This window comes from Oncorhynchus tshawytscha, linkage group LG09, assembly GCF_018296145.1.
Source record: "Oncorhynchus tshawytscha isolate Ot180627B linkage group LG09, Otsh_v2.0, whole genome shotgun sequence".
Taxonomy (NCBI): Eukaryota; Metazoa; Chordata; class Actinopteri; order Salmoniformes; family Salmonidae; genus Oncorhynchus; species Oncorhynchus tshawytscha.
This window is the reverse complement of record NC_056437.1, coordinates 23,415,548-23,442,027: the sequence shown is the minus strand read 5'-3', so window position 1 is coordinate 23,442,027 and position 26,480 is coordinate 23,415,548. Positions and strand designations below refer to the sequence as shown.

The 26,480-nt window shown below is 43.9% G+C and overlaps 1 protein-coding gene across 1 annotated transcript in view; it reads right to left on the bottom strand.

Annotated features, from left to right (window-relative positions):
- The window catches only part of LOC112257611 (protocadherin-1), a 165,916-nt gene that overhangs the window by 128,628 nt on the left and 10,808 nt on the right, over positions 1-26,480 (bottom strand). Inside the window, exons 2-3 of the mRNA XM_024431308.1 lie at positions 18,499-19,320; positions 15,760-17,946 (exon numbers count right to left, since the gene is read on the bottom strand). Of these exons, the coding sequence (XP_024287076.1) occupies positions 15,760-17,946; positions 18,499-19,305 (2,994 nt within the window). The 5' untranslated portion in view covers positions 19,306-19,320. The remainder of the gene's footprint in view (positions 1-15,759; positions 17,947-18,498; positions 19,321-26,480) is intronic.

Sequence of the window (26,480 nt, the reverse complement as noted above, 5' to 3'; positions counted from 1 at the left end):
CTCTTCCTGTTCGGGCGGCGCTTGGCGGTCGTCGTCGCCGGCCTACTAGCTGCCATCGATTCCCTTTTTTGTTTCTGTTAGTTTGGTCTGATTGGTTACACCTGTTTTGAGTTTAGTTTTCTTTGTGGGCTATTTAAGGGCACTAGGCCCGCCGGCTATTGTGCGGGCATGTTTTCTGTTCATGGTGTTGGATTATTTGTGGATTCTATTTTTCCGGACAGTTTAGTCCTGTTTGTTTGGACTGGTTATTTCATGCACCCTTGGGTTTGGCATGTCCGTTTTTCACTGTCTTTGGAATAAAGATCCACATTCGGAACTAAACCTGCTCTCTGTGCCTGACTCCTCCACCCTAGAAGCCTTCACAGTGTAAGAGTTTTTCCACTTGATACAACCATCCTAACTTTTGCTGCAAAGATACAGATTCATTAGATAATTTGTTTTGGTACACTACATATGTAGCTTGTTTTTTGTCGCACGTTTAGCAGTTAACTTTGCAAATTGCACTGCTGTGTCCTAGTCAGTCCATCAATAATATAAAAATCTTCGCAAATATGTTTATTTAACTTACAATCTGTAGAAACTATGAGAATAGAAGGGTTCAGAACTTTTGTGAAACATCACAGCAGCGTTGAAAAATATATGGCAACTGGATGGTGTTCAGAGATAGATGGGAAGGGTTAAGGATAGCTAAAGAATGGGACAAAAACAAACAAGATATAACTAATGTAAAATACTGTGTCCGTAAAATATATATAGTATGTATAAACTGGAAGTAGAAGCCTAAGTGTTGTTGTCTAATAGTCTACTCCAATTAGGGGAGGGATTGTAGGGTTAGGTTTTAAAAAATAAAGTAAAATGTATTGTAAAAAATGTAAACTATATATATATATATATATATATATATATCAAAATGTTAAACAATTTTAAATATATTTTAGATTCTTCAAAATAGCCTGGATGACAGCTTTGTACACTCTTGGCATTCTCTCAACCAGCTTCATCTGTAATGCTTTTCCCTGACAGTCTTGAAGGAGTTCCCGCATATGTTGAACACTTGGTGGCTGCTTTTCCTTCACTCTGCGATTCAACTCATCCCGAACCATCTTAATTGGATTGAGGTCAGGGGATTGTGGAGGCCTGGTCATCTGATGTAGCACTCCATCACTCTCCTTCTTTGTCAAATAGTCCTTACACAGCCTGGAGGTGTGTTGGCTCATTGTCCTGTTGAAAAACAGCATATCTGTCACGATCGTCGTAAGACCATTCAGACCAAAGCGCAGCGGGATTGGTTCCACATGTTTATTGACATGAAACACACAAAACAATAAACCGCAAACGATACGTGAAGCTATGGCGTGCTCACAGGCAACTACACACAAACACGATCCCACAAAACACAGTAGGGATATGGCTGCCTAAATATGATCCCCAATCAGAGACAACGATAAACAGCTGCCTCTGATTGGGAACCATACCGGGCCAAAATAGAAATAAACACACTAGATCACCCACCCTAGTCACACCCCGACCTAATCAAAATAGAGAATAAAAAGGCTCTCTATGGTCAGGGTGTGATAATATTGCTGCAAAATGCTGTGGTAGCCATGCTGGTTAAGTGTGCTTTGAATTTGAAAGAAATCACTGATAGTGCCACCAGCAAAGCACCCCCACACCATCACACCTTCTCCTCCATGCTTCACCGTGGGAATCACACATGCGGAGATCATCCATTCACCTACTCTTCATCTCACAAAGACACACCAATCATTTCATTTGGACTCATCAGACCAAAGGACAGATTTCCACCGGAATAATGTCCATTGCTCGGGTTTCTTGGCCCAAGCAAGTCTAACTTCTTGTTGTTAGTGTCCTTTAGTAGTGGTTCCTTTGCAGCAATTCGACCACGAAGGCCTGATTCACGCATTCTCCTCTTCACAGTTGATGTTGAGATGAATTTGTTACTTGAACTCTATGAAGCATTTATTTGGGCTGAAATTTCTGGCTTGTCACCGATTTACACAAACATCTGACTCCGAAACACCATGATCCAGAATCTGTTGGATGCTGGATTGGGGCGGTACTGTTTTTGGACAGTTTGCACATTGGGATCAAAATTATTGTTAATTAATATCATTACCCCTTTTGACTTTCTTTGACTATGGGAGAAGTATATTCCCCCTCCCCCCTTCTTTTTTAGCCAGGTATATAATGATACTATATACGTCTTTTCTTATTATCTGCTTAGCCATTACAATTATAACTGGCTATACTAATTTCCCCATTTACCAAAATTAGATACATGTTTCAATACTATTTATCATAAAATATGTTTGTAAACTTAACAATTCCATAATGATTGAGTGTCCATGTACAGTAGATGTACATGTTCTGTACATATATTTTCACTGCTGCTGAGAGAACCTCAAATTGTTCTCCACTAATCCACCCGCTGTCCACCTGGATCCTAGGGCCTTTGTGAGATTGGGACCCATACTTTAAAAAGAGCGCACACAGTGTCACCTACAAAACAGAAGCAGGTTAACAGGTCACACCGCTCAGGTAGGAGACGCGTTCTGTCTCCTAGAGATGAACGTACTTTGGTGGGAAAAGTGCAAATCAATCCCAGAACAACAGCATAGGATCTTGTGAAGATGCTGGAGGAAACAGGTTTAAAAGTATCTATATCCACATAACCTCAAAGGCCGGTCAGCAAGGAAGAAGCCACTGCTACAAAACCGCCATAAAAAAAGCCAGACTGTGGTTTGCAACTGCACATGGGGACAAAGATTGTACTTTTTGGTCTGGTCTGATGAAACAAAAATAGAACTGTTTGGCCATAATGACCATCGTTATGTTTGGAGGAAAAACGGGGAGGCTTGCAAGCTGAAGTACACCATCACAACCGTGAAGGACAGGGGTGGCAGCATCATGTTGTGGGGTGCTTTGCTGCAGGAGGGAATGGTGCACTTCACAAAATAGATTAAATCATGAGGTAGGAAAATTATGTTGATATATTGAAGCAACATCTCAAGACATTAGATAGGAAGTTAAAGCTTGGTCGCAAATGGGTCTTCCAAATGGACAATGACCCCAAGCACACTTCCAAAGTTGTGACAAAATGTCTTAAGGACAACAAAGTCAAGATATTGGATTGGCCATCACAAAACCCTGACCTCAATCCTATAGAAAATGTGTGGGCAGAACTGAAAAAGCATCTGCGTGCAAGAGGCCTACAAACCTGACTCATAAAAACGTTATAAATTGATTTGCATTTTAATGAGGGAAAAAAGTATTTGACACGCTCTCAATCAGAAAGATTTCTGGCTCCCAGGTGTCTTTTATACAGGTAACGAGCTGAGATTAGGAGCACACTCTTAAAGGGAGTGCCCCTAATCTCAGTTTGTTACCTATATAAAAGACACCTGTTCACAGAAGCAATCAATCAATCAGATTCCAAACTCTCCACCATGGCCCAGACCAAAGAGCTCTCCAAGGATGTCTTTCAAGATTGTAGACATACACAAGGCTGGAATGGGCTACAAGACCATCGCCAAGGAGCTTGGTGAGAAGGTGACAACAGTTTATTCGCAAATGGAAGAAACACAAAAGAACTGTCAATCTCCCTCGGCCTGGGGCTTCATGCAAGATCTCACCTCGTGGAGTTGCAATGATCATGAGAACGGTGAGGAATCAGCCCAGAACTACATGGGAGGATCTTGTCAATGATCTCAAAGCAGCTGAGACCATAGACACCAAGAAAACAATTGGTAACACACTACGCCGTGAAGGACTGAAATCCTGCAGCGCCTGCGAGGTTCCCCCTGCTCAAGAAAGCACATATACATGCCCATCTGAAGTTTGCCAATGAACATCTGAATGATTCAGAGGACAACTGGGTGAAAGTGTTGTGGTCAGATGAGACCAAAATGGAACTCTTTGGTATCAACTCAACTCACCGTGTTTGGAGGAGGAGGAATGCTGCCTATGACCCCAAGAACAACCCTGGGGGTGTTTTTCTGCTAAGGGGACAGGACAACTTCACAGCATCAAAGGGACGATGGACGGGGCAATGTACCATCAAATCTTGGGTGAGAACCTCCTTCCCTCAGCCAGGGCATTGAAATGGGTCGTGGATGGGTATTCCAGCATGACAATGACCCAAAACACACAGCCAAGGCAACATAGGAGAGGCTCAAGAAGAAGCACATTAAGGTCCTGGAGTGGCCTAGCCAGCCTCCAGACCTTAATCCCATAGAAAATCTGTGGAGGGAGCTGAAGGTTCGAGTTGCCAAACGTCAGCCTCGAAACCTTAATGACTTGGAGAAGATCTGCAAAGAGGAGTGGGACAAAATCCCTCCTGAGATGTGTGCAAACCTGGTGGCCAACGACAAGAAACGCCTGACCTCTGTGATTGCCAACAAGGGTTTTGCCACCAAGTACTAAATCATGTTTTGCAGAGGGGTCAAATACTTATTTCCCTCATTAAAATGCAAATCAATTTATAACATTTTTGACATGCGTTTTTCAGGATTTTTTTGTTGTTATTCTGCCTCTCACTGTTCAAATAAACCTACCATTAAAATTATAGACTGATCATTTCTTTGTCAATGGGCAAATGTACAAAACCAGCAGGGGATCAAATACTTTCCCCCCCTCGCTGTATATACGTATATAGTGCGTTCGGAAAGTATTCAGATCACTTTACTTTTTTCACATTTGTTACGTTACAGCTTTATCCACATCAATCTACACACAATACCCCAAAATGACAAAGCAAAAACAGGTTTTAGACATCTTTGCAAATGTATACAAATAGCTTATGAATATACAGTACCGGTCAAAAGTTTGGACACAAATTCTTTCCAGGGTTTTTCTTTATTTTTACTATTTTATACATTGTAGAATAATAGTGAAGACGTTAAAACTATGAAATAACACATGGAATCACGTAGTAATCAAAAAAGTGTGAAACAAATCAAAATATATTTTATAAGGGGATTCGTTAAAGTAGACACCCTTTGCCTTGATGACAACTTTGCACACAATTGAACTGTTCCGTGACCTGTAATGAATGATCTGTATGAATGAGATATATGAACCCTGTCAACATGTTCCATAGCTTTTCTGCCAACAGTTAAACAGCATAATGAGGCCTTCAGTAATGTATCAATAGAGGGTGACAATCATCTCCAGGGATAATAATGAGCTTTATCACACAATGACACACAGAAAGACACAATTTTATCAGCAGAACAATAGCAGACACTATGTTGTGGCTCAGTGGAAATCTCCAAAGGGGACTGGCTGCTTCATATAATACTTATCAAATCTCAGGTGACATTTCATATGGCTGCAGATCAGAGACAATCCGTCCCAGGGAGATTTCCTGCAGTTTCTGATAATCATTTTGTTGAGAGAGCAAAAAAATCCTGTGGTGCACCATCTCAGTCTTCGCTGGGAGTGCTTTGTTTACACTGACATGAATATAAGAAGGCGAGGCGAAAGATCAAATCTGATTTCTAAATCAGTAGGCATGGCAAGAGAATGTTGGTTTACATGGAAACGGTTGCCAATAGCAAATACAAAAAACACAGTGAGTTCAACAAATGAGTAAATTGAGAGCTGCATAATATTGACTGTGCAATGTAAAAGTAGGAAGCAAATACGGTTTATTTTCTACTTTTTTTATCAGCCTTGCTAAATTGCACTAGAATTGATAAACAATATTCGCGTGATATCTGTCATGCCTTCCATTGCTCGCTTTACTCGGATTTCATTATACTGTATATGCAATAGTTTCTCTGGCAATTCTGATAGATTTGCATTCATCTTGTATGCACTGCACTGTATACTATTGCAGTACAGGCCCTACAATTTGCATTATAATAAACTATCAGTTGCCTGCTCGCTGTATTCCATTTATGAACAAGATTGCGTAGGCTTTGTACAGGCTGTTCTGTAACTGCTCTACTCTATTGTGTTGATCATATTGAGTATTGGATTTTATAGTCCTCTTACTATTGCCTAATAATGGGTAGTCTTCAGCAGACTGGAGCTGCTGTATTAGCATGGGCATGGTGGATCTGGGAAGATTAAGACAGACAGCTCCACAGCATATCACGGTGGCCCTGCTGCTCTCTCCTTATCAGGCTTCAGCCCAATACACAGAACAACAGGGCTGAAAGAACAACAGCAAAGGAAGCCAAGCAATTAATTGCCTTCTCTGCCTGGCATCCCATTTCAACACTCAAGCAAAGAAAGTATATTAGAGAAGCAGGATGATGATTAAAGCTCAACAATAATCACAGATGAAATATACCTTTTATCCTGCCTTTAGTCAAATAGCACTAGACTGTAACCATACTATTGAAATGCAATACAAGTTGTGATACAGCCCTAGGCAATCTATGGGATTTCAATTGTATTAGTAGCTCGAATATTAGGCTAGTCACACGGGAATAATATATATATATATATATATATATATATATATATATATATATCATGTACAAAGACCTTTTCCATGGCAAAAGCTTCCTGTGCTTATACAACAAGGAAGGAGAAGGGAGAATGAGAGCAAGTTAGAGGAGAGAGGGAAGCTAAAAGAAAAAGAGAGAGAGAGTAAGAGTAGAAGCAGGAGCGAGAGAGTAAATGCAAGAGAGTAAAAGCAAGAGAGAAGTGGAAAGAAAGGAGTATACAGTATCTAGGACAGGTGGATAGTGGATATAAGAGTCAGGGAGGGAGGAAAGAAAGATTATAAGGGTGATGGAGGAGGTTGAGAGGGATGAGGCTGGCAGTTGGGGGAGAGGAGATGGTTCATTTGTCACTGTCAGATTGGTTTGCTTCTCCTTCATAAAAGCGAGGACAGGCCCTGCCCCCCCCCCACACACACACACACACTCCATCCACCCTCCACTCCATCCAAACATCCTCCCGTCCATCCATCCACCTCCCTTTCTCCCTACACTTGCCCCTCATTCCAGAACTGAAGATGAGGATCCACCCTGAGCTACAGTTCATTTTGTACACACAGTATTCTTTCTGCTTGCATGGACACAGTATTGTAACGACACTCAGTACAGTATATAGGCATATATCCAGAATGGAAAGTCCTAGAATGTTTAGCCTCGTTCCACGTAAAAAAAATACTTTACCGCTAAGCAATGCTATTGAAATCTCATTTAGAACAAATATAAAAACGTAATTGACAGAATTATCATATTGGAGTGTGTTTGTTAAGTGCTTGATAATAAAGTACGTCCATATAATCTCATTAATTCTTACAAAGCCTGAATGCCCTAATGAAAAAAAGATGGAGGTTGGAGAGGATAAATGGACATTTTGCTTTGGTGAAGCAGTAGCTAATATGATGGAAAAACAACGGTTCCGTTTGCCCAGTGCACCCATGGCCCCCCTTCCCTCCTCCCTGTATGTATCCCTGGTCCAGGAGCAGAGTGGATGCTGACATAGCACTCCTGATGCATCGCAGGCAGAATTGGACAAACTCATTTATTGGCTGAGAGTTGCCTGCGACCACCTCCATGTAATGAATGGTGTAGTCTGCGTCCTCTGTCGAAGCAGAGAAAAAAACTATTTGGCATGGCATATGTGGCAACCAGACTTAAGAACTGGAGGCTGCAGGTTCAATCCTCAGATGGGGACACCACTGTGTATCCTTGAGCGACAGTAATTAACCTGAATTGTCTGTGGTGTGCACTCAACTGTGTAATATGTAAAACCCAGAGATATGTTATTCAGCCATGCTGGATAATGATGTCTCCTGAGCAATTAAACAACTAGGGTAATATTTGTATTATGATTTATAGTATGTGTATTATTAGAGGTTATGTGTTTGTGTTGGGTCCTCTATAGTGGTCTCCTCCAGCCAAGAGCTGGTCCAACAGTGGGAGAGTGGGAGAGCTTGTCCTACGGTGAGAGAGTGGGAGAGCTGGTCCTACGGTGGGAGAGTGGGAGAGCTGATCCAACAGTGGGAGAGTGGGAGAGCTGGTCCTACGGTGAGAGAGTGGGAGAGCTGGTCCAACAGTGGGAGAGTGGGAGAGCTGGTCCTACGGTGAGAGAGTGGGAGAGCTGGTCCTACGGTGAGAGAGTGGGAGAGCTGGTCCTACGGTGAGAGAGTGGGAGAGCTGGTCCTACGGTGAGAGAGTGGGAGAGCTGGTCCAACAGTGGGAGAGTGGGAGAGCTGGTCCTACGGTGAGAGAGTGGGAGAGCTGGTCCTACGGTGAGAGAGTGGGAGAGCTGGTCCTACGGTGAGAGAGTGGGAGAGCTGGTCCTACGGTGAGAGAGTGGGAGAGCTGGTCCTACGGTGAGAGAGCGGAATAGGAAGAGTATTTTACCAGCAATAGACAAAGACACTGAGGCAAATTACCCATCTCATGCCTGTCTCTCCCATTCAATCCTATCTCCTTATCGCCTCACATACTACAGTGTTTATCCAATTTTCTTGCTTGATTTAAAGCACTTTAATTGGATTTCATCATCCAGACAGGTGTTTTTAAACAGATAATTAACACTGGAGTTTCGTCCATCTCTCTCTCACACACAAACCCACTCATCTCTGATCTTCTCCCTCTCCATTTGCCCTGTGTGGAGATAACAGTGTAAAACCACCATGAACATAATCAGTAGGCCTAAAGCACAAACATCTTAGTAGGTAATGGTTTGGTAATGTCAATAGAGTGAAAGGAGCTCCATTTGGTAGAGAGAAGAAATGCATTAAAGAAGTACTTCATACTGTATTAAAAGGATTTCCAAACATGATATTGAGATGAAACCATAACATTGAGAAAAATCGTTAACATTGAGAAATGTTAAAGACTTCAGGCACAAGCTATTCATCATACCTACAGTAAATCAGTATTCCCCAATATAATCATGATTCTGCTGCATACCAATTAAGCAACGGACAGATATCTTCAGAAGGTTAATCAAGACTGAGTTGGAGCACCCTGATAACACCTGCATGCCCTACAGGCCCTAGCCTGAGGAGTATTAGCCAACGCCTTTAATTAAAATACATGCGCTGATCATTACTTTTCACCGTAGGCTAAACAAATACATTCAGAACCACACTCATGCATTGTAAGCCAAAAGAGATTGAAGTACATTAACATGTCTCAGAGCAGCATGCACAATAAACTGTCCTTTTGACTAAGAAACACAATTAAAAGCTTGGTCGCATAGGCCATTAAAGCTGAGCATGGAAGGTTTAGTCTTCATTTATTCCAAGGATTCTTTTCATCTGTCATGCTGGAACATATTGAGTTCAACAAAGTTGTGTATGACTGATACAGGCAGGCTAAGCCATCAGAACAATTCCCATTGTCATAGATGCTAAGTTCTTCCCTATCATCCCATTTTCAAAGATTTATGCAATTAAGTCATGTTCTTCAGGGCCAACATGAAACAGCAGTGAACATCTTTTTGTAGCAACCCAAGAGCCAGCAGGGTTCAATATTTATGAAATGTTTTAGTATCTTTGGTCCCTAGTGTGGCGAAGACACAGAAAGAAATAATGATCACTTCTCATGTCAGCCAGCATTGGTCAGCAAGGGAAATGAAATTATGCAATTACTTATTGAAGAGTGGGGTTTTTTCAGGGCTTTTGGGTGATTTTGAAAAGTGGATCATTATCCACAGCGATGCACCAGGAAACAATAATTTACGGCCAAGTCAGGGAATCAGCTATTTTGGTTTTAGAAATTCCCAATTGCTGCCTAAAACACGTCTGCCTTTCAAAGATTTGGGTCAAACTCATCAAACGTAATTAGCATTGCACTAATCACTCGAGAGGCAGAGCCCTCACAGCTGCATACAGTGTTCCCCCAGAAATGAGTACAGAGGAGGTGCTAGAGGAGATGCTAGTGGAGGTGCTGTATGTTGGAGTGCAGTTAAGTGGGGTAAACTTCAGGACAAGCACACAATACACTATTTCTGATGCATTCTGTTCTGCTTTCAAGTCAGAGTATATTACATTATTAATGTCATTCATCTTTAATGTTGGGCATTTCTTTCTTGGTTACATGACGTTTTACTACGGGCACCTCATATAACCGAAGTTGCTGCCAAGCCCAGACCTCATGAAAGCAAATCAGCCTTAATGAAGAATATGTAATCAACTTCAGAGATAAAAACACTGTAAACACATGAGAAAACTAATCAGTCATGTGCATAGCGGTTACCAATAAAATCTACATCACAACAATTACTGCCAACAATCCATGTCCTGGCTAACTTATTGAAACACTGTATAAATTGGTATTATCATATTAATAAATATGTATTAAAATGAGCCTCATGTAATCAGATACCACAGCATAACGAATAAAATCCATTGGGAGTAAAGATTTCCAGTGAAAGATAGCCTTATGCTGACTTGGGCATTATGCAAAATATGACATTTAAATCTACAATTAAATAAATAAGCTTGATTGAATCTGTGTAACTGGGCACCTCTGTGGCTGAGTGGCCTTCAAGGTGTATGTGTGACTGTATACTTTCCTAATGGGTCTAAATGGATTGTATGGTGCTCTATACTGGACCTCTAATGGGGTTACATGTCGGACGGGTCTGTTGTTCTCCTCCCCACTTTTCTGTCTCTGTCTGAGTTCCTAATATGACCTGTAGACAAATACAAACCCTTCCCTCTTTCTTCCTTTTTTCACCTCTCACTCATTCACCCCTCGTCTCATCCCATACCCCCCTCTCTCTATCCCTCTCCATCACTCTCTCTGTGTACAAGGGATAAAACACCTCTGCAATGTTAAACATTCTGGAGGTTCTGTATGTTTCCATTGGCATGCACCATCCTGATGCTTGGTTAGAGACAGTCTAGTCTGGGTTTTTATCTTTTTCAATTCCCTCACTGCAGAGATGGGAGCGCGTTCACTGACTAAGTAAACACGATAGCTATCTGGCCTTAAGAAAACAGTTCTCTTTTGAAAATTAGCTTAGTTACACAATACACAGATTTCATACTGCACCAAGTTACAGACGAGAGGAGAATGAACAATATTCAGAGTTAGAAAAAGTGAGGAAGAGAGAGAAGGAAGAGTGCAAGAGAAAGTGAGGAAGGTAGAGGGAGATGGGGACGAGAGAGGAGTCTAGAAGTTAAACCAGCAGGAGAGAAAATACCGTGGCACATTATTGAGGGACGCTTTGGCGCTAAGCTGCTTATTGATAAAAGCACTAATCCGCCTGGCAGAAGGTAAGGAGGCTGGGATGTGTGGTGATAAAATATCTGAGCTAAAGGCAATGCCATCAGGGACCTGAGCCTCCACAGAGTTTTACCTAAAGGAGCTTCTCTTTGTATTTTTACATAAAAGTGGGAATCTGACCATGGGCAGCCCACAGAAAGCACCTGTCTGCAGAGAAATGAGAATGGAACATAGGCAACCAAAGGCTTAGCTTTACTTTAGTTTCAGATAGATGCTGGGAGAGTGTCACTTTCTAATATTATTCTGCCTGCATTGCCAGGTAATTTGATCCAATCAACATGGGGAAAAGGGAGTCATATTATAAGGGGGCACATTGGGCTCGAAGATCATTATCATCGTCATTTTTCCTGTGTACGGGTGCCACATATTAGTTACCATGACAACCTGTTCGTACATTTGCTCTGGCTAGGCTGTGGGTTTGAATGTGCCCTGGGAGCCTCACTTGGTCTCCAGCTGTAATCTCTCATAACAGGTAATCAAAGGAAAGTTAGTTGTAAATTGCCCACTTCAACATAGCGGCAGTGCAGAGTGCACTGTGATTTCACTTTACATTCTCACCATTCACACCCAATATAGGGTCTCCGAGACCAACCATCCCCGGCAAGTCAAACTCTGAGGTCATCCACATTTGCTAATCCCTTAATGCTAGGCCAGGCCAACCAGTGTCAGATGGCAAGCCTCGACTATTCTGTCTAAGAATGCTATGTCAATTAAATCAATCCCTATGTCCCGGTTCAAAGACCCTCAATTTCATTAGAGTCAGTGTGCTAATTGAAGTCGTTTGCTTCTCTGTTTCCTCCTTGTCCTCACTGTGTTGACTCGATCACCCCAGTGGGAGGCTTGCTGTGGCTCCAGGTGTATTAGAATGACTCATTACCTGGTGAATTTCCCTCACTGGGACATCTCTCCAGTATCTACTAACAAAATATTTGCTGACAATTGATCTGTCTTTCCACTCAGGGTAAATTAGGGTCTTGGTCTGCTATGAAATACTTCCTCCTAATTCTACATTGTTTCCTGCTACATAGGATGTTAGTGGGAAATGTCTGGTAGTGTTTTGAATCAGACAGTAGAAGATGTCTCTGCACTGTGTGTGTCTGATAAGGGTGCTATCCAGATGGATGGATCGAGAGAGAGGGTTGGGGGGTGGAAACAGAGCGAAAGAGAGAGTAAGAAAGAGCAGAAGTGAGGGAAAGTCTACATCATGGATGGCATGGATTTGCTCTGAACTGAGAGTTTCTGTGGTTTCAGAAAGAGAGAAAGTGATAAACAGAGTATTAGGCGTGACGGCATTGTAAAACATCTGAGGAGATGGAGAGGAGATTCTGCTTCTGGCCTCGCCCCTTGAAATGCATCTATTCACCTCTCAGATAGCGAACTCAAACTGGGGTAATCCTAGCTCACAGGGATGCCTAGAGTACACCCAGTGCATGGCCAGTTTAATAATAAAGTAGGGTTAATTAAGGCTAGCCCTGAATCCTCTCTGAGAATCCTTCAGGTTGGCTGAAGATGGAGTTAGGGAGCTGCCCGCTGCAGTGGCCGAGATGATGGCAGAGCCCCACAGGGGGACAACATTTAGCTATCTCTGACTAATAAGGCATTTTAATTGCGTGGATTTAATTTAAGTACAGATTTACGGCTTCACAAGCGCTCCTCACGCCCACTTACAAATGAACTGGGAAGGCCTTTCCCTTGATCTTTCTCTGTGTGCTAATATCTCTCACACTGGTTATTTCTCTCCTACGGAGGAGGGACACATCATTAAAATGCTATTTGAAAAAAAAGGTGTCAGATCTTTGGCCCGACTGTGCTAATTATCAACACTCTGGGCTCAATGTGAGCTAGTGGTCTCCCCGTTAACCACCACGTAATTTCACACATTTGGAATGAGGGAGAGCGTGTTGGGAAAACCCATAGATACATATCCCTCAACCCAACCGTAAGATCCCACCTTGCCGTAACATCTCACTCACTCACACAGCTCTGTATAGGCTTCAGATCATGTCACTGGAAAATGAAGTGGTTGTTTACTCTTAGATATCATCCTCCTCTTGACTGATCAGAGATGCAGCCAAGAGGCCCATGATCACTCTGGATGAACTGCAGAGATCTACAGCTGAGGTGGGAGACTCTGTCCATAGGACAACAATCAGTCGTATATTGCACAAATCTGGCCTTTATGGAAGAGTGGCAAGAAGAAAGCCATTTCTTAAAGATATCCATAAAAAGTGTTGTTTAAAGTTTGCCACAAGCCACCTGGGAGACACACCAAACATGTGGAAGAAGGTGCTCTGGTCAGATGAAACCAAAATTGAACTTTTTGGCAACAATGCAAAACGTTATGTTTGGCATAAAAGCAACACAGCGCATCACCCTGAACACACCATCCCCACTGTCAAACATGGTGGTGGCAGCATCATGGTTTGGGCCTGCTTTTCTTCAGCAGGGACAGCGAAGATGGTTAAAATTGATGGGAAGATGGATGGAGCCAAATACAGGACCATTCTGGAAGAAAACCTGATGGAGTCTGCAAAAGACCTGAGACTGGGACGGAGATTTGTCTTCCAACAAGACAATGATCCAAAACATAAAGCAAAATCTACAATGGAATGGTTCAAAAATAAACATATCCAAGTGTTAGAATGGCCAAGTCAAAGTCCAGACCTGAATCCAATCGAGAATCTGTGGAAAGAACTGAAAACTGCTGTTCACAAATGCTCTCCATCCAACCTCACTGAGCTCGAGCTGTTTTGCAAGGAGGAATGGGAAAACATTTCAGTCTCTCGATGTGCAAAACTGATAGAGACATACCCCAAGTGACTTACAGCTGTAATCGCAGCAAAAGGTGGCGCTACAAAGTATTAACTTAAGGGGGCTGAATAATTTTGCACGCCCAATTTTTCAGTTTTTGATTTGTTAAAAAAGTTTGAAATATCCAATAAATGTCGTTCCACTTCATGATTGTGTCCCACTTGTTGTTGATTCTTCACAAAAAAATACAGTTTTATATCTTTATGTTTGAAGCCTGAAATGTGGCAAAAGGTCGCAATGTTCAAGGGGGCCGAATACTTTCGCAAGGCACTGTATGTGCTGACAGAGAATGGCAGCACCAGTGTGCTGACATTCAACACTGCCAAAATCTTTGAGAAGCTCAGACACCTGAGCACATCTCCACTGAAAATGTGAGTCATTGTTGAGAGCAGCCTGGATGACTAGAGTAAGCTCTCCACACCACACTTGTCACTCCGCTAGGCAGCGACTTAATTATTTATTTGGGTAAATCTGTTCTTCCTGATGTGAATGGGGATGCCATACATGGAGGTAACATCTGCTAAGGTATGTCACATGAGTTTCATCATCTGTCTGTGTTTTTAAAGCCACCTGTCAATCAAATCACACACATCTCGAAACACTATAAACAGTCACGCAGAGAAACACAAACACCGAGATGGAGAGGCTAGCGTGATGCACAGGTGCACAAAACACAGTAGCAGTAGCGTGTAGCTGGACTAGACATTTATTTCCTCAGATATATCCAAAACCTACCTCGACACAGACGTACTCACATAGACCCAAACAAACAAACCCACTGCTGGGCTGCATTCCATTGTCACTTTGCTCACATATGCTGTCCATCACTGACACAGTGGTGACAGTGGGTGGCTGTTCTCTCTTCTAACTCTCTTCACCCACAGGGGCTTGCAATCGGCCAAACTGTCAGACAACATCTGCTGAAACTACCAACCAGCCACTAGCCAACCAGTGGTAACTCACTGGGCTAGAGTGTCACACACATATAAAGAGCCCAGTCACCCATTTCCCCTTAACAATAGGATCAATTCTTGAACATACTATACCACGCAGGTTAAGCTAATAGACTTGCAGAGATGCACACAATCAGTACATACAGTATGCACAAGGACAGACATACTGTCCCTAATTTATTTTTGCAATCTAATCCTCTCTGAGCCAATTAATATTTATGTTTCCATGGCAATGGTAGAAGGGTCAGAGCCTAGCCTAGGCTGAGTGCAGTGTGAAGTGTGAAGATAAGTGCAGTGTGAAGATAAGAACATATGACCTGTATGGTCTGCAGGGCACGAGGTCAGGCAGAAGTGTAAGAGTAAGTCACTCAGAAATGGACCTCGCCCTCTTCCTCACCTCCTCTGTTCACCAGCTAGCTTAATGAACCCAGGGGAAAAGGGGAGAGAAGAGGCAGGAGAGGCAGGCTCCGCTCCACCTCCCTAAAAGAGACCAAAAGCTATTTCTTGTGCCCTTTCTCCCTGAAAGTGAATGTACATTATCCTAATTGCTAAAGCCTTTTTGAAGTACTGATTGTGTGTGTAAATCAAGCGGTAAAAAGCAGGAAGCCATGAGCATTCTGAAAGTACTGCTTGATAATTTTTCTGCTGGAATTTCCAAGCTTAAGACCCCCCTCAATAGCCTTAAATATCACAGCCGTTCCACTAACAACACACCACCTCCTACCATTGTCAGAGACAATAATAAATAAACTGACTCTTACCTGTTTGCTGTTGTACTTTGGCTGGCTGGCCTTGTAGCTATAATCCGAGTACTGGTCTGAACCTGTTGAGTTGTCATCTCCTCCAATCCCTACGAAGGTGTTAGTGGCAGGGAGGTCCTGGACCACATGATGCTTCTGGGAGGCCGACGGCGACTGGGCCTGCAGCTGGATGGAGGGCAGGGGAGAGTTGGAGCGGTAGTGTCTGCCCAGGTCAGGGCTACCTGGGGGATATGTCAGGGGCAGGTGGATCCTGGGGCTGTCGTTGACCCCATCCAGGTTGAACTTGAGACTCTTCTGGAGGCTGACCTCTTCCTCCTCTCCCAAGGGCTTGGGGGACTTGGAGGGCTTTCCTTTCCTGCCCTTTTTGCCTTTGCCGTTCTTGGGCCCCTGCTTGGGGGTGTAAAGGTCCTTGGTCTCCTTCTTGCCAGCCTGGTAGCCACTCTTTGTCTCCCTCTGAATGCGGTGGCGGATAAACACCACAACCACAATCACCATGACAACGCCTGCCACTCCAGCCAGGCTGCCGTACAGGATGTTACTGCGCTGGGCGGCAAGGCCATAGTCAGGGTCACCAGCAATGTCTGTCTCCAGAGGCGTGTAGAGACTGTGTCCCACCAGCGCCTCCACCAGGCTGACATTAGAGATGGTCTCATTGACAAAGATGTGCACCAGGGCAGTAGTGTGGCGTGCAGGCTTGCCTCTGTCACTCACCCTAACCACCAGGCGATGGAGCCCACCATGTTTCTGGGTCAGCTCCTTGGCCAGGGTGATCTCCCCAGTAGTGGAGGAGATGCTGAAGAGTTCATAAGGGTTTCCACCAGTGATGCTGAAGACCAGCTCTGCATTGGGCCCAGTGTCCAGGTCTTCAGCTTCCACTAGCTCCACACGGCTGTCTGGGGAACCTAGAGGGGACAGGTGTCTGAAGGAGGAGTTGGAGGGCTTGGTGACCACAGGATCATTGTCGTTTTCATCCAGGACATTGATGGTAACGCCTACGTAGGAGGACCTGGGAGGCTCTCCCCCATCCACGGCCTTCAGACGGAAGCTGAAGCTGCTCTCCTTTTCCCGGTCAAAGGAGATGCTGGACAGAATGGTTCCTGTTCCATTCTGAACCACAAACCTTCCTCCGTCTGGCTCCACAGAGAGCTGCACTCTTGCGTTCTCTCCCTGATCTATGTCCAGCACCGTCACCATCCCAACAGCGCTGAGTGGGGGCATGTTCTCCAGAACAGAGAAACTGTAGCCACTCAGCATGAACTTAGGGTCGTTGTCATTGCGGTCCAGCACATTGACCACGACCGTGGCTGTTCCTCTGTGACTGGGGGAGCCTTTATCGGCTGCAGTGACCCTGAACTCATAATGCGCTCTATGTTCTCTGTCCAGAGGGCTTTGTGCCCTCACCTCCCCTGAGTCAGGGTCAATCTCAAACAGTCCTCTAGTAGATGTGTCTGCTACGATGCTATAGACAAGCTCTGCATTAGTGCCACTGTCAGGGTCTGTGGCAACCACGTCCACAACCTTGTCCCCTGGCTGGTTCTCCTCTGTAAAGTTAACCTCGAACAGGGTCAGGGAAAACACTGGAGAGTTGTCATTAACATCAGTCACCTGCACCTTTAATGAGTTAGTACTGGAGAGAGCTGGATTGCCAGAATCAACAGCCACAATCTCCACACGGTATTCCCTTACCTTCTCATAGTCCAGTGGGGTGGTGGTCTGCAGGAAATATTTTCTCTTGTTGTCAGTGGACGATTCACTGGCCGGGCGCAGCTGGAAAGGCACGTCCCCTGCCACCACACAGGTGACCACTGCATTCTCCCCCTCATCCCTGTCAGACACCTGGACCAAGGCCACCGCTGTGCCCACGGGCATGTCCTCTGATATGTTGGCCACACCGTCACTGTGGCTCACCAGGCCGATCCCACGGATCTCCACAGCAGGGGAATTGTCGTTCTGGTCAGTCACCTCGATAGTAACAAAGGTCTTGGAACTTTTGGGTTGGGGACCTTTGTCTCTGGCCACTACGTAGAATGTCAAATCGCTGATTTCTTCCCGATCCAAAGGCCCTTTGACATAGATGATGCCAGTGGAACGATCAATTCGCAGGAGTTTTGGCACTGGGTCTAATGCCTGGTGTAGCGTATACTCTATCTCTCCATTGGGGCCCATGTCAGAGTCATTGGCTTTCACCTGCAATCAGAGACAAGGGATTATGTAAAACGTTGGAATAAGGGTAAGAATTCAGGGATTATGTTAGCAAATGGAGGTATGGGTAAGGGGTTTAGGTTTGTCATTGAAGTTAGCTTACAGCAGGTGGGAGATAAGGGCGTCTAAATGTGCATATTAAACATATTTTGCCATAATATGTAAACACACCATCTCAGCTTCAGAGACACATGCTTGTAAAGGATGCAAATGTCAACTGAGGGTTTTTTTCAGCTCAAAAAATGTAAACCAAAACACCCACTCAGGAAAAACATTTCCTGAGTGGGCTACTTGTTCAAAAAACTTTCAATAAATTGCCTCTGCTGCCTTTGGCAACAGTTCAATAAGATGCCATTCTGAGAACATGTAAATTCAGGCATTTCATCATGGTAAAGCTTAGAAACCCAGCACTACATGCCAGATCCTAATGAGTTGTGGATATACAAACCACTATGTCTTCTCATAGTAAGAGTTGTATAAATCTATACAGTAGCGTACACAACACACTGATCACTCTGCAAGATTTAAACATTTTACCTGCAACACAGAATGTCCCACAGGGCTGTTTTCTGACACTTCAGCCTCATATGTGGCCTTGTCAAACTTTGGCGCATTGTCGTTTGCGTCAGCAACCACCACTCTCAGCAAGGCACTGCTGTAGCGCTGGGGGTTACCTCCATCCACAGCCTTAATGTTCAGGTCGTAACTGTCCTTGAGCTCCCGGTCCAGACTTCCCAGGACGATGAGTTGGGGCAGCTTCTCTCCCCTGTCCTCTGCCACTTGCAGGCCGAAGAGAGTCGCTGCATCTGGCCCCGCGGTTAGGGCGTAGTCAGCCACCCTGTTCCTCTCCGAGTCCCTGTCTGTGGCCAGGGGGATGGAGAACAGCGCCCCCATGTGGGTGTTTTCTGGGACTGAGATGGTGAGCACGGGGGAGGGGAATTGCGGAGTGTTGTCGTTGATGTCCTGGACCTCGATGCGACCCTCGATGAGCCTGGGGCTCTGGTTGTGGATCAGGTCTGTGACAGACACTTCAAACTCCAGGAAGCAGGGTTTGCCCCTGACCATGCTGCGGCAGGCTCTCAGTGTCTCCCTGTCTATGGGAATTTCTGTGGTAAAGATGTCCCCTGTCTTCCCATCTACACGCAGGTATGGAGCACCCACCTCTAGCTTGTAAAGGTGACCAGAGTCTGGCAGGCCCTGGTCTGATGCCAGGCTGCCTATCAGCGTGCTGGGCGGCTGCTCCTCCTGGACACGGTACAGGATACCAGCCTCAGCCCAACCACAGAAATCCAACACCAGGACCCACAACAAAACCGCTCCCATGTGCAGTTCCATGAAGTCCATCACCAGATTACTATCCTGCAAAGAAAGAGGAAAAAAATAACACTTAAATTTTTACTTGGGCTTAAGGAATTATCAGATATATTTAATGTGCTCTGAAAACAACAGTTATACATGCAGTACAACATGTTTTCTCCCAAGCACCATTGTCACTGTAAAAATGTTTGACTCTCAAAAGTTTATATATAACAGGGCCTTATCCAAAATGCAAATCTTTGCAGTTATTGAAACACAATGGTTCAGATGGAGATTTTCTCCTCATCTTAGTGCTGTACTGGGAACAAAAAGAGAGCAAGGAGCTGTCACGTTCATTGAAATGAGCGGACCAAGGTGCAGCGTGCATAGAGTTCCACATATTTATTAAAATGAAACTCACCAACAAAAATAATTAACAGCAAATGAGACGTAACGACTGGAGTGCTCACAGGCACTACACAAAAACAAGATCCCACAAACTAAGGTGGGAAAAAAGGCTCACTAAGTATGATCCCCAATCAGAGACAACGATAGACAGCTGCCTCTAATGGGAACCATAACCGGCCAACAAAGAAATAGAAAAACTAGAATGCCCACACAAATCACACCCCGACCTAACCAAATAGAGTAATAAAAAGGCTTTCTAAGGTCAGGGCGTGACAGTATCCACCCCCAAAGGTGCGGACTCTGGCCGCAAAACCTGACTCCATGGGGGAGGGTCCGGGTGGGCATCTAACCTCGGTGGCGGCTCCAGTTCAGGACGTAGACCCCGCTCCGCTTGCTGATCCCTCCGCTTCCGTGGAACCAGACCGTGGATCGTCGCCGGAGGCTCTGGACCGTGGATCGTTGCCGGAGGAACCGGACCATAGATCGTCGCCGGGGACTCCGGACCGTAGATTGCCACCGGAGGAACCGGACAGTGGATCGTCGCCAGATGCTCTGGACTGTGGATCGTCGCCGGATGCTCCGGACCGTGGATCGTCGCCGGAGGCTCCGGGCCGTGGATCGTCGCCGGGGACTCCGGACCATAGATCGTTGCCGGAGGCTCTGCACTGGGAACCCTTGCAGGAAGCTCTGGACTGGGAACCCCCGCTGGAGGCTCTAGGCCGCAGACTGTCGCTGAAGGCTCTGGACCGCAGACAGTCGCTTGGTGCTCTGGACGCCGACCGCCGCTGGGGGCTCTTAAAAAGATGAGAGAGGCCTGTCATTTTCATCATAGGTACACTTCAACTATGACAGACAAAATGAGGAAAAAAAATCCAGAAAATTCCATTGTAGGATTTTTAATGAATTTATTTGCAAATTATGGTGGAAATTAAGTATTTGGTCAATAACAAAAGTTTCTCAATACTTTGTTATATACACTTTGTTGGCTATGACAGAGGTCAAACGTTTTCTGTAAGTCTTCACAAGGTTTTCACACACTGTTGCTGGTATTTTGGCCCATTCCTCCATGCAGATCTCCTCTAGAGCAGTGATGTTTAGGGGCTGTTGCTGGGAAACACGGACTTTCAACTCCCTCCAAAGATTTTCTATGGGGTTGAGATCTGGAGACTGGCTAGGCCACTCCAGGGCATTGAAATGCTTCTTACGAAGCCACTCCTTCGTTACCCAGGCGGTGTGTTTGGGATCATTGTCATGCTGAAAGACCCAGCCACGTTTCATCTTCTATGCCCTTGCTGATGGAAGGAGGTTTTCACTCAAAATCTCACGATACATGGCCCCATTCATTCTTTCCTTTACACGGATCAGTCGTCCTGGTCCCTTTGCAGAAAAACAGCCCCAAAGCATGATGTTTCCACCCCCATGCTTCACAGTAGGTATGGTGTTCTTTGGATGCAACTCAGCATTCTTTGTCCTCCAAACACGACGAGTTGAGTTTTTACCAAAAAGTCGTATTTTGGTTTCATCTGAACATATGACATTCTCCCAATCTTCTTCTGGATCATCCAAATGCTCTCTAGCAAACTTCAGATGGGCCTGGACATGTACTGGCTTAAGCAGGGGGACACGTCTGGCACTGCAGGATTTGAGTCCCTGGCGGCGTAGTGTGTTACTGATGGTAGGCTTTGTTACTTTGGTCCCAGCTCTCTGCAGGTCCCAGCTCCTCCCGTGTGGTTCTGGGATTTTTGCTCACCGTTCTTGTGATAATTTTGACCCCACAGGGTGAGATCTTGTGTGGAGCCTCAGATCGAGGGAGATTATCAGTAGTCTTGTATGTCTTCCATTTCCTAATTATTGCTCCCAGAGTTGATTTCTTCAAACCAAGCTACTTACCTATTGCAGATTCAGTGTCCTTTGACAGCTCTTTGGTCTTGGCCATAGTGGAGTTTGGAGTGTGACTATTTGAGGTTGTGGACAGGTGTCTTTTATACTGATAACAAGTTCAAACAGGTGCCATTAATACAGGTAACGAGTGGAGGACAGGGGAGCCTCTTAAAGAAGAAGTTACAGGTCTGTGAGAGCCAGAAATCTTGCTTGTTTGTAGGTGACCAAATACTTATTTTCCACCATAATTTGCAAATAAATTCATAAAAAATCCTACAATGTGATTTTCTGGATTTGTTTTTCTGATTTTGTCTGTCATAGTTGAAGTGTACCTATGATGAAAATTACAGGCCTCTCTCATCTTTTCAAGTGGGAGAACTTGCACAATTGGTGGCTGACTAAATACTTTTTTGCCCCACTGTAACAGCAGCTCAGAATTTCAGATGATTTCCCCTCCTTAATTTTTGCCACATTAATTAAACCCATTGAAAATGTAGCTATTGCAGCAGTGTGATACTGTTTTCATTCACTAAGACAGATCTTCAGCACAGTGCTGAGGATATCAAAAATGACAAAAGCCAGTATTGAAAACGTATTTAATACATATTTGATTTCCAGAGCTTACACAGAAGTGAAAGTAAGTAAAGTGAAAGAGGCCCAGTGTACATTACAGCAGCTGTACAATACAATGCAGATCCTTAAAGATCTGAGCCTTAAAGAGCTAGAAGAGTGTGATGGTTCAAGGTTAGAGAGCTTCCTAGACATCATTAAATGTGTACAGTAGCAGCTTGTGGACCCAACACCACAGAAAATATCCAACACCGTTGGAAAAAAACACGCATTATGTTTCTTAACCTCGAAGACATGATGTAACAACGAGACTGAGAGCTTCAGAATTGGACTGATCGAATACTAGAGCGATACTAGAGAGGTCTGTTCCACCCAAGACTCCAGGTGCAGCACCCAGAGTCTCCCAGAGGCAGCCGCACACCATTGGTTGGCTTCATGTGGAACATGTTGCAGATTAGCAGGCCTGGCCTACGCCTTATCACAAAATACAGCTTTACTTTAGAGCTGATGAGAAATCCATCCTACTCTGCTGTTATGGCCTAATTTACACATTGTAATGTTCATGTTTTATTTCTAACCTGCTATGCCTCCTCATTAATCACTACCCACTAGTTTAACTTCTGCTTTGATCCATATTCACCAAGCTAAAGAATTCACTATTTTTTGGGGGCTGCAAACATTAGACTTGAATTATTTTCTGTGTGAGAGTTCTAGCAGTGTATGTCAGAATTCTACACCTCCGTGCATGTAACATTGTTCCAAAGCAGAGCAAAGCAAATACGTGTTCAAACTAAACAGCAAAACACAAGCATGTATAGAAATCCAGTTAGAAATCCAATTCTTCTGTATCCAATGAGATTGGAAGTGCAGGTTATTGATGCGCTAATTGCCTAGTTATTGATGTGTCCCTTTTTACATTTGCAGGGCAGCCTCCAATCAATGTGGATTGAATGATAGCTTGTGAGGTAAAAGCATGATTAGAAAGTACAATGTAAAGCACCATTTTTTAAACCATAGACTACAACTACACACAAACTAAATATGTTGCAATCTATTGAGATGTAACATATACATTTAATCGGAGGAGATCAGAGAAGATATTACTTTTCTAGCCTGATATAGACCATGCGGTGACAATGTGGAGACAAATTTAAAGACAAAGAGAGCTAGGTAATCTAAAGTGCATTATCATCCTCCATATCCACCCTCGCTGATAAAGACAGTCAACAAGTTCAAAAGTTATGATCCAATACAATATCTCCTTAAATATTGTTGTCCCCAACGATGAAATCGGGGAGGGGACTGTGAATCGGTCTCCGTTCGTCCCACCGTCCGTTTACTTTACTAAGGAGCATGATGAGAGCTGCAGTGAACTGAGCTACTGTACTAGAAAGATCTAAACAAGGTGGCCTCTTTGCCTTTTGTAGATAGACCTAATAGTAATCATAAACAAGCCTCATCGTCCTCCAATTCAGCCATCCATTTGCAAACAAGAGGCCTAATATCCAGAACGACAGTACTGTATTAACTACCGTGATAATAATTCAAAAGCTTCTTGGATGACTTGTCTAAAACAGATCCAAAGAGATCCAAAATACTAGAAGCTAAAATAAATCCTAATAAATAAATACTACCCTCTAAATTAAGCTAAATCCTATAATACCCACCCCCAGTAAGTGTCAGGAGTCTCCATACAGTGAATGAATGTCTCTAAGAGGTAATTTAAAGTCTCCTTAATAAAGCACCAACCACACTTCCCTTTAGATAAGAGACTCTCAAAACACTCATTAGAAGTGATCACATCATCACTTACAAGGAGATAATTACAACAATAGTCTTTCAACAGTCTCTACTCCAGATCAGGTACACAAACATTGTATTCTGTATGAGTGTGTGGACAGTAGCAACTCGGATTATAGTCACACATTCATTGTCAGATAGTCTATGGAACCCTCAATTCCAGATTAGAGGCTATAGGCTACACCAAGTAACAAACATAGTTTACTCATACCTATGAGTGGACTCTACTCCACTGAAGAGTCTAAGCCTAGTTTCCATTTCAGATAAGAGTCTATGCGCTTTCGTATAACAGATAAGAGCAGAAACACAATTACAACTCAACCTGGACTGCAATGAAGCGTGCTTTTGAGGGCCGCAGCACTTCAAATTGGGAGCATCCCTTCAACAGAGGGTGAGTTCAACAGCACTGGAATTGTGGAAAAGCCAGAGCGGGTAATGAGGGAAATGGCTTGTGTGATATTCACCAAAGAAAATAAATAAACAAAATCTCATGAAATTGTGATATTAAATTACTCATGCAGTTCCAGCTGTTTTACAAGTAAATATTAATAAAACATAGTCCCAGAGTTCAGAATCTGTTTAAAAGTGTATTTCTATCATATTGAGTGAGACAAAATATTTGAAGAAGAATATCAGCTACTCAGACCATGTTGAATCATTTCAACCATAGCAATAGCCATTACTGGGTCAGAAAAGCAACCCAAGGATTCTGTGTGTTGAGTTGTGCTCTGAAATCATGTCTCTCCATTCATCAAAATGCCATAGAGATTATAACCTTCGGCATGCAGTGAAAAATTATAGACATGAAAATGATCTTATCCTGATGTTTGTCAGCTATTTTCATTATCAGCTGCAACACGAGCAGCTTTTATCAACAGCTTGTACAAGGCATTCTGGTGACATCTGTCTTCCGTGTGGCAGTGACCTTTTCTCTTCCCCCACAGCCTGTTCACTGAAAGATCATGATCATCAACAGGTTATGGGATGAGCCTCACCAGCTATGCATCATTAACTGACTCATCATTCCTCTGCTTCACAATGATTGCATTCCAAATATACAGTAGGCCTATATTGCTATGGAACTAACGGTTTTCATTCCTTGGATTTACACCACATGGCAACACATTTCTCCTGAAATCACCCTGTTACCTTAGAGTTTAAATCACTCTGTCACAAACACACAGTACTGAATTATAAGAATGTGTGTAGCTCAAAGTTGAGTAAATCAATCATTGAAAGATTGAGTTAAATCATGAATAAGTATGTCAAATTTAGTTTGTTTTCATATGGTAAGCCTTCGTCCCGCAAAGCCTTTCAAGACATACTGTCTGACATAAATATGTACTGTAGTTCAGTGATGCTTTTGGGATGGATGGAAATGATAAAACATTTGATGAATCAATGGCTGAAGATAACACATCAGGGGAATGGCAGTCTGATTGAATCAACAAGTTTGAATGGCCGACGATGAAAACCCTGGCTTTAGCTTCAAGCTATACCCATACCTCACATATAATATGTACACAAATACAGAACTTTATCAGCTCATCTGACTCTAAAACATACCAGAAGCAGCTTACCAATAAACACATAAAAAAATGTTTTAAACACAATGGTTGAAAAGGGAACCCAACACCACGAGTCTGTCAGTTGCTTCATTCAGGCTCTGCTTACACAGGCAGCCCAATACCGCTATTTCTTCCCACTAATTGGTCTTTTGACCAATCACATCAGATCTTTTCAAATCGAACCACCAACGCGGGCACCCGCAATTCACGAGGACTGTGTTCTCTCATTGTCCGTGGCCGACGTGCATAAGTAATTTAAGCGGGTTAAGCCTCACAAGGCTGCCAGCCTAGATGGCATCCAAAGCCACATCCTGATAGCATGTGCAGACCAGCTGGCTGGAGTGTTTAGGGACATGTTCAATCTCTCCATATCCCAGTATGTTGTCCCCACTTGCTTCAAGATGTCCACCATTGTTCCTGTTCCCAAGAAAGCGAAGGTAACGGAACTAAACAACATTCACAAGGCCGCAGGGCCAGATGGATTACCAGGACATCTAGTCAGAGCACGCACTGACCAACTGGCAAGTGTCTTCACTGACATTTTCAACCTGTCCCTGACCGAGTCTGCAATACCTACATGTTTCAAGCAGACCACCATAGTCCCTTTTCCCAAGAACACCAAGGTAACCTGCCTAAATGACTATCGACACGTAGCACTCACGTCCGTAGCAGTGAAGTGCTTTGAAAGGCTGGTCATGGCTTACATCAACACCATCATCTGAGAAACCCTAGACCCACTCCAATTTGCATACCGCCCCAACAGATCCACAGATGACGCAATCTCTATTGCACTCCACACTGCCCTTTCCAACCTGGACAAGAGAAAACCTATGTAAGAATGCTGTTCATCAACTGCAGTTCAGCCTTCAATATAGTGCCCTCTAAGCTCATCTTTAAGCTCAGGGCCCTGGGTCTGAACCCCTCCCTGTGCAACTGGGTCCTTGACTTCTTTACGGGCCGACCCCAAGTGGTTGAGGTAGGCATCCAACACCTCCG